General features: G+C 52.6%; 1 protein-coding gene and 1 long non-coding RNA gene across 3 annotated transcripts; one reads left to right on the top strand and one right to left on the bottom strand.

Annotated features, from left to right (window-relative positions):
- Window positions 1-1454: 1454 nt before the first annotated feature.
- CHCHD5 (coiled-coil-helix-coiled-coil-helix domain containing 5) lies at window positions 1455-6136 on the bottom strand. Its single transcript, XM_008700121.2, has 4 exons — window positions 5951-6136; window positions 4503-4643; window positions 4270-4420; window positions 1455-1635 (listed from the first exon to the last, which is right to left on the bottom strand). Coding segments are annotated over exons 1-4 (318 nt in total). The 5' UTR covers window positions 5953-6136; the 3' UTR covers window positions 1455-1611.
- LOC103671498 lies at window positions 4671-7861 on the top strand. Of its 2 annotated transcripts, none has more exons than XR_005832840.1 (2): window positions 4671-5845; window positions 6431-7861. It is a non-coding gene; the product is annotated as an uncharacterized LOC103671498 (long non-coding RNA). The 2 variants fall into 2 exon arrangements; XR_005832839.1 differs by having other exon boundaries at window positions 4671-5929.
- Window positions 7862-8924: the final 1063 nt, after the last annotated feature.

Here is an 8924-nt window from a genome sequence, read left to right as displayed (position 1 = left end):
GCTTAACCGATGAAGCCACCCAGGTGCCCCCGTTACCCTCCTTTAATTACATGGAGCAGAACCCCACTCAAGCTTACCCAAGTGAAGTGGGGTTGGCTGAAAACATACAAAGAAATCTGAGGACTCAATCCACAGCCCAAGGAAACTGAAGCTGGGGACAGAAAGCCATCAGGACCCAAGCAGCCCTTTCAGGAACCACAAGAACAATCACATTCCTTTCTCAACCTGGGTTTTCTCTGGTTTGTGCCACGTGGCTTCTGATGGCTCCAGCAACCCCGACTGCAGGATTCCACCTTAGCTCCCGAGCCAACTGGCAACTTCATCTTGAAGATCACATCCCCAGGAGACACTCTGGCTCATTTTTCCAAGCCAGAGCACAAGTCTTAGGTTTCCAATGGCCAGTCTAGTCAGCACTGGCCAGTCCCTTCTAATTTCTGGAAGTCTGGGGTCACCTCCAGGGGCAAGTGGCTTGTCTGAACAGTGAATCTGGGTGCAGGCGTTGGGCACACTCAGCTGGGCACTCTGGGATCACTCTCCCACATCCATGCCTGTCTGCCCTCTGCCCTTTAGAAACTTCCCCTGCTGGGGAGCTCGTGATCAACCAGCAGGGCCCACAGAACATGTACCGCTGAGAAGAAACCAAGAGAAGCTGCAGCAGCCACTGCTGGTCCCCGCCCAGGTCCACTCAGCACTCGTCTGGGCGCTGAACATTGCTTACTTGATTCTTCGATGCTCTCCGCTCAGGACTCATTTGATGGCAGGGCACGTGACCACACACGGGGCAGGCAGGAGTGCTACACAGTCAGTGCCCACAAAAACTGCGCCAGTGACAGACAGGCAGCTGGTGACCTAGACCCCAACCTCCTTGTCCCTTGGATCGAGCCCACTGCCCACCGTGGTAACCGGCTTGATAATGCGCCCTTTATTGGCTGCCTTCCTCTCTGTCTCACCTCTCCACTCCCATCCAAACGTTTCTGGACTCACTATCTGCACTCCAATTCTCAGGGCTGGATTCTGAAAGAACACAAACCAAAACAGAACAGAAGTCCAGGACAGCAGACTCTAAGCCACAGCCCTCGAGGCAGCGATTCTCAGTAATGAAGCCGGTATTTTCACCCCCGTTGCCTAGTGCCCGTGTCTATCACGCAACTGGCTCAAAACCCAGGAGGAAAAGAAGTGTGATATTATTGCCCCCTGACCTCAAGGAAACACTCAATAAAGACTCGGAGACTCGGGAAACACCGAGTGGAAGGGAGAAAGAGCCTTTCCCCATGTCTGGGCAGCAGGAGACAGGAAGCGGCTGTTGGCAGCGATAACGAGGGAAGAGGGGTCATCCTAACCCCAGCGAGCAGGCCCTTCCTCGGCACACTGCGTGAAGCTGGGGAACAGAGGAACAGGGTTTCCGCCCAGCCAGCTCTCCAGGGCCCCCTCAGCTTCTGAAGCAGAAGTCAAAGCCTGGTACACAGAGTCTTTATTTATTGTGAGTCCTGCTGTCCAGAGAAGCCAGACTCACGTGCAGGCCCCTCATGACTCCACCTGACCACTCTTCAGGGCTGGGGACATCAAGTGGCCAGTCACTCGTGTCCAGTTTTCCTGTGGTTCACAGAGTCCTCAGGAGGCAGGAAGTGGCTTTGCCTGTGGAAAAAACACAGGAACATCTACTAGCACCTATTTTGTGCCTGGCCTTGGGGCCACCGCTGGGGAGATTATGTGGACACAGCAGAGGCTACCCTTGCCAAGTCCAGAGTCTGGAGGGAGAGGGTATCAGGTGATGACCTTGGCCGTCTGCCATGTGAACACGTCTGACAGTGAACTGTCACTGGGCGCGGCGAAGGCACCACGTGCTATATTTACTGAGCACCTGCTGTGTGCCTGGCATTGTTACAGGGCAATGGATGAAGCAGGCACAAACCTCTCACCCTAGGAAGAGACAGACAACAAATAAACAAATGAAAAGATGTCAACTGGAAAATTTCTACAAAGAAAAGTAAATCAGGATAAAGAGCAAGGTGTGGAGGGGGAGGTAAAAGTAGCATCTCAGATCGTCAGCGACATGAACATAAGATGTCCTTGTATCATGTTCTGTGCAATGAGACTGTTGTGTGTCTGCCACTGTGCAGAGCAGAGCACAGAGGCGGCCCGAATCTCCCCTCCTGCAATCAGTGGGGGTACACTGCAGCTGGGATGCCATCACCCGGGAGGAGGAGGACGGCGAGGAGGGCCAGGTGTGGTGATGATTACTCTGAGTGCACTCAGGAGCCACGACGAGGCCATAAAGGGGAGAGATGTGACCTCATTTCCATTTTTACGAGGTCCTCTGGCTGCCAGGGGAGAGCAGATTTGGGTGCAGGATGGCCACAGGAAGACCAGGGAGAGGCTGGCTGCTTAACCAGGGTGGGAACAACGAGCCCTGAGATGGGAAGGTGAGGTCGTTACTGTTCAGATGCCCAAAAAACTTGAAAGAAAGAATATATGACTAACATAGAGCCAATATACAGATCAAGAAACTAATGTGAACAGTATGCAATCGTTACTAAATCATTTCTAAGAATTAAAAGTCCTTCCTGCTGGTGTCTGCTCCTAGGGCCTGAACCTTTCACTTATTACTACCTTATTAAAACAAAACAAGGACTATAGCGCCTGGTAGAAGGGTATCTCCCCCATCTTTAGCAAAGAACTCCTCTGAGACAGGCAATGGGAATGAAGCAGTTACAAGGCAGTAAAATATAAGCCATGATGAAGGGAGCTCAGAGACCATGGGGGCCTGGGGACGAGGATGGGCCAGCAGGGAGGCTTTCGGAGGGAATGATACCTAAGCCAGGATAGCAAGTAGCCAGGTGGCCTAGGGAGGCAGTCCAAGCAGAAGGAAACGGATAAAAGCCTGCCGGTGGGAGAGACATGCACTTGAGTAACTGCACGTTCACTGGGGCTGGAACACAGAGCTTGAGGTAGAAAGTGGGGAGCAGGGGGTGGAGTGGGGGATGGGGGGGCAGAGCCCACACCATGCAGGGTCCTATAGGCTGCTGGAATTTAGATTTGGCCTGATGGAAGTAAGGAGCCATGGAAAGCTTTTTTTGTTTTTGTTTATTGTTTTTTTTAAAGACCTTATTAATTTGACACAGAGAGACAGAGAGAGAGAGCGCACAAGCACGGGGAGTGGCAGAGGGAGAGGGAGAAGCAGACTCCCCTCCCCGCAGGGAGCCTGACTTGGGGCTCGATCCCAGGGCCCTGGGGTCATGACCTGAGCTGAAGGCAGACAATCAACCAAAAGGTTTTTAAGTGAAACAACATGGGGTGCCTGGGTGGCTCAGTTGATTAAGTGTCCGACTCTTGATTCTGGCTCAGGTCATGACCTCAGGGTTGTGAGATTGAGCCCCGAGTCAGTGTGGAGCCTGCTTAGGAGTCCCTTTCTCCCTCTCTCCACTCGTACTCTCTTTCTCTCTCAAAAAAATGAAATAAATAAAATAACTAAGTGAAGCAGAACACGGTCAGACTTCCCCTGGGATGGCTCTGGGACCATCACGGAGAATGGGTTGAAAGCGATACTACAGAGCAAGAGACTCAAAGGAGAGAGTGTTAAGAGGGAGGTGGTCGAGATGGGACTTTTGCCTTAGGGGGTGCAGTAAACATCTCAAGTAGCACTTCTCAACTTTGTTTTTATTATTGCCCCCCAAGGGGTCTTTTAAGACAGCTTTAAAAATTGCAGCCGTCCCTGAAATCTTAATACCATAGTTATACTGCGTATCTGTTTACGTATTGTACACATTAGAGACAGTGCGACTCGCTTGCCCCTCCTCACCCCCTCCCCCAGTACAGCTGAGGAGCAGTGAGGAAGGGGACAAGAGAGCAGGTAAGGAAGGAGGCGGATGGAACGAGGCCCAGGGAAGAACACAGAGAACCCACCAAGGACCTGGGATTTTGTTCTCAATGTGAATGGGAAGCTATTGAAGAGCTCTAAGCAAATATGTAATGTGACTAGTTTTCAGTTCCTCGATGTTCTCTCTGGCCACTGTGTGGAGGGCAAGTAAGAGCGGATTCAGAGAGTCAGGGAAAAGGCTGGGGTGGGTATCCTGGAGGTGAACAGGTCGGGGAGGTATCTGGACTCAGCAGGGGGTATGGCAAGGGGCAAGAGGTGGTCACGTTCTGGATCCCGATACACGGTGCAGGTCTGTGTGGGGGTAGGGGGGCTGAGGCTAACTCCCAGGCCTTTATTCTGAGCAGCTACAGGGATGAAGGGGGTGAGGACTGATGAGCCCTCCCCCGCCTCACCTCCACAGTTGGCTGCACCTGCTCGGCACACTGCAGGAAGCGGCGCACATGCTCTGCACAGTTGCCCACGGCTGCCTCATTCTTTCGAAGACACTCCTCGAAGGCCTCAAAAGGCTCAGCACAGGCCTGGCGGATCTGACGGATGATTGGGCTGTGGAGGAAGGGCATTTCAGGCATTCAGACTTCCACTCCACCCCACCCCCCACCCCCGTACCATTCTTGCCCACACTCACTGGGAGGACGTGCATTGAGCAATACTCATCTTAAGGTGGTGACAGTCCCGCTGCCATGACTCAGGCTTGGCCGCCACACACTGGCCATATTGTTCCAGCTCCCGGCCACAGTAGCGAGCAGTGACCTCCAGGGCCGCCTGCCTGTGGGATATGGTGGGCTGAGGATAATTCCAGGCAACAGACAAGAAAGGGAGTTCTGATCTCAGTAGGAGGGTGGAGCGGGGAACAACACTAGGGATCTTGGGCAGATCCGGGAGTCTGAAGAATCCTGGGACACGGCCAGGGAGACGGAGGGGGAGGTAAGGCATGAGTCCCGGGGATTGTGGAACAGGCTGGGGGCTTCTGGGAAATTGGTGGAGATCTTTCCCCAAAAAAGTCTAATCATTCAAAGGCAAGCTTTGAGGTCCTGGGAGAAGTGTCTTGGAGTCCAGGCATCCCTCGATAGGGCCTTAGAAATAAGATCTTGAGGGGCGCCTGGGTGGCACAGCGGTTAAGCGTCTGCCTTCGGCTCAGGGCGTGATCCCGGCATTGTGGGATCGAGCCCCACATCAGGCTCCTCCGCTATGAGCCTGCTTCTTCCTCTCCCACTCCCCCTGCTTGTGTTCCCTCTCTCACTGGCTGTCTCTATCTCTGTTGAATAAATAAATAAAATCTTAAAAAAAAAAAAAAAGAAGTAAAATCTTGAGTTCTAAGGAAAAACCTGGGAGACCCAAAGGGGTTTGGAAATCCTAAAAAGAGGTTTAGAACGCCAAGTCGTAAGGTCTTGGGTCCTGGGGAAGGGTCTAGTGACCAGAGTCTTAAAGGTTAGGCCTGAGGACAGGGGTACTGGAGGTGAGACTTGAAGCCCTGGGGTGGGTTTGGGAGTCCCGGGGTGAGTCTCAGAGTTCTAGGGGTATGATGTGGATGAGGTTAGGGCTCTGGGGTAGATCTGGAGGTACCTACAAGTAAGCTCTTGGGAACAAGATCTGGAAATCTAGAGCGGGACCAGTGGTCTAGGAACAAGTCTGTGGGCGCTACAGGTGAGGTCTGAGATACCGCGCAGATCCGAAGGTTCAAAAGGTATGGTTAGGTGATCTAGGGGGATGAACTTGGAGCTCTAAGAACGGGTCTAAGAATCATAGAGGTCCCGCGACAATTCTGGAGTCCTAGGGGTGCGAGGTGGTGGACCGTGCCTGGGGTCCTAGGGACAGGGAGTGCGTGGGTGTTAAGAGTGGACCTGACAAGTTCCCAGTTACCAAGAGGAAGAGGGGCGGGGTCTAAACGCGCAGGGGGCGGGGCCTAGACAAGCGGAAGGATGAGACTTGTAATGGACTGCACTGAATCCCAAGGGTCGGATCTCCGAGGTACAAAGAAGCCAATCCCTTCTCCCAGAGTGCTGGCCTAGGTCCAGGTCACGGGAAGAGAGGGGGTGCGGCGGCATATCCGGGGTAGGCGCTCCCGCTACTCACATATCGAGGCCGGTGCACGGTAGGGATCAGTCGGGGAGGACAGCCCCGCCCTTTCCGGTACAGGTTGTCATGGCGGCGCCCAGCTCGGCTGTCCTTGCCTCGTTTTTTCCGGTCTCAGAGCCGAAAAGCTCCATTCCCTTTAGGCCCAACCTGTCATGGCGGCGCCCTGTCTCTCCTTCCGGCCCGCCTGTATTGACGGCGCCTGCGCAGCCATTTGCTGACCCCCCTCCCCCCCCCACGGCTCGGTTGCTCTACACCTTTCTACATCCGGCTTGCTGTGGCCGCGCCGGAAATAAGGGGAGGAGGAAGCCGCGCGCGCTCGTAGCCACCCGCCCGGAGCTGGTGGCGGGCGGCTGTTGTGGTCCCTCAGCGTGTCGCCGTTGGGGTGGCCCAGTTTGGGCGCCGTGGCTGCGGGCTGCAGGGTGCTGGGACTGGGAGCCTGACACCTAGCGCCGCGGTGTCACCTTCTGTCTTGCGCAGGCGTTCTCCGTCCTCTCGGGATGCTGTTTGGTTCGCGCGCGGAGCCGCGGGAAGGGGGTCGCCGCGAGAGTGGGACCAGCCGGCCTGGACGTCCCATCGGCTCAGTCTGGGCTACCCAGACCAGGCCCGCTCCTTGGCATAAGCCCTGGGGCCAGGCTAGACTTGAGTGTTAATATTGGCTTCACGGGATTATGGGCATGTGTAATTCTAATTCCTCTTGGTGGGGTACCCTTTCCACCTCTTGATCTGTCCTCCAGTGTGAGGCCTGGGGGTACGTTTTCCCATCTGTGAGGTTGGGTGCGAGTATCCCATGCTCAGACAGAGACTAAGCATCAGCCCAGCCACCTAGTATGTGGATGTCTTCCCAGACTCCAGCCAAAACGAACATAAAATGCTCTTCACCATAGTGTTGAGGAACAAGAGCTATTTGTGAGCAAGTGACAGCTACTTGGAGTATCGGTGTGCTCATCTGTAAATGGGGATGATGATAGTGAGATCCTTTACATAGGGCATAGTTCATGTGAACAGGTTAGAGCAGAACCTGGACCCTCAGGAGTTCTGGATAGGTGAGAGCTGTGACAGAGGCTGTTACCGTGAGCTGCTCTGGTTGGCCCTGGACATACGATTGCCCCACTGACCATCCGAACCTGCCTCGGATGACAAGAGGTTTGGAGCCATGGGCACCGAAAGAAAGCTTTTCACCCTCCTATTCTTCCTTCTTGCAAAAACTTCCAAGTGTTTTGGTGGGAGAGCGAGAAAGGGAAAATCCACAATGACAGAGAACACTTTGGCTTCAAATGTGGACTGAATTCTTATATTTTTCTCTCCTGGGAAAGTGAAATCTTAACCTGTCCCTTGCCACTTCCTGAGTCTTATCTCAAAGTCCCTGTAATGTGCTTCCTCGAGGGAAGGGATTCAGACGTGTGGGCTCATTAGTAGGCACTATGAAGACCCCAAGGGGAGACATCCCCTCTGGGGAGTGTGACACTTGTGTCTCCAAGCTTCTAAGTTGTTTTTGGCCTGTAACTCAGGAGTGTGACTAATTTCCTCTCTAGGGATCAAATGCAAGGCAGACCTGTGGAGTGAAGCAGACCTGGGTTTGAATTGGAGATCTTGGACAGAATCTGCTCTCTGGGTTTCAGTTTCCTCCATAACAGCTGCTGAAGGATGCCGTTGTGAGCAGAGACTGAAATGACAGCTGCACAGCACACGGCGTGGAGCACTTTGTACTGCCCCTTTCTAGAATTTGTTATTACTGTATTTCTTTGCGTATTTTCTGCCTACTTCAAGACCCACGAGGGAAGGGGCCTTGTATCGGTCTCATGGTCGCTGCTGGATCCCCTCCATAGCATGGGGTCTGGCAGAGTAATAATGGAATGAATGAAGCCATCTGCTCACAGGATTGCGTGAGAATAAAATGAGATCCACTCATTGACTCGTATGATACTTATTAAGTGCGATATATGTGCCAGGAACTGTTTTAGCTGCTGGGGAAACAGCAGCAAGTAAAAGACCAAAATTCATACCGCTATAAAATGTATGCAGTGCATTTTGGTATACATAGGCGTTGTGAAATGATTACCACAGTAATACCCATCACTTCACATAGTTAACATTTTTTATGTACGATAAGGACATTTGAGATCTAATCTCTTGGTAAATTTCAAGTATTCAGTATGTTACTATTAACTAATACTATACATTAGGTCTTCAGAACTTTCTCATCTTAATAAGAGTTTATACCCTTTGACCAACATCTCCTCATTTCCCCCACACCCCAGGCTGGCCAACTACCATTCTTTTTCCTTGAGTTCAACTTTATATTCCACATATAAGTGAGAGCATGTGATATTTGTCTCTGTATTTCACTGAGCATGTAGTCCTGCAGGTAGGGCACGTCAGATTTGATGAAGGGCAGGGAGTGTGATGGGTGGGTACAGGGTGGTGGGTGGGAGGGTGCACTTGTAGAATGTGACCTGGAGGGAGTTGTCCAGTGCTTTGATCCCTGGCCAGACTGTGAGCCGCCAAGAATGGCAGCACAGAAACAACTTTGACCAGGTGATCTGTGAGCCGGCAGCAGCATGAGTCCTGACCCTTGATCCCCTGAAGGGGCCATGTGGCAGGAAGGGATGGTGCCTGGGTGTGTCAGCAATTTCCTGATGGTGTTAAGAGAAGAGCACTGTTCTGGGAGAGGGTCTCCAGGACTCCTGAGGACTCCTTCTCTCTCCTCCGGTGCCTTCAGTGCCACCTTCACCTGGGTTTTTCTTTTCTAGAAGCTCTCCCTCTTGATCTTAAGTTTATAGGATATGAGGGGTGGGAGGCAAATCCTGATGAGCCCAATATGCGTAAAATCTCCAAGCTGAGAACAGCAGCGAGCGCGCTTTTCCAGCCCCATTACATCTTTTCTCACTAGCCATGTGGCTAGTGACCTAGAGCTTCAGAACCACCCTCCTCTGGAAATGGTGGCACAGAAAATTGTTAGAGTAAACCACAT

This window comes from Ursus maritimus, unplaced genomic scaffold, assembly GCF_017311325.1.
Source record: "Ursus maritimus isolate PB19 unplaced genomic scaffold, ASM1731132v1 scaffold_6, whole genome shotgun sequence".
Classification (NCBI taxonomy): Eukaryota; Metazoa; Chordata; class Mammalia; order Carnivora; family Ursidae; genus Ursus; species Ursus maritimus.
This window is presented reverse-complemented; position numbering and strand designations above follow the sequence as displayed.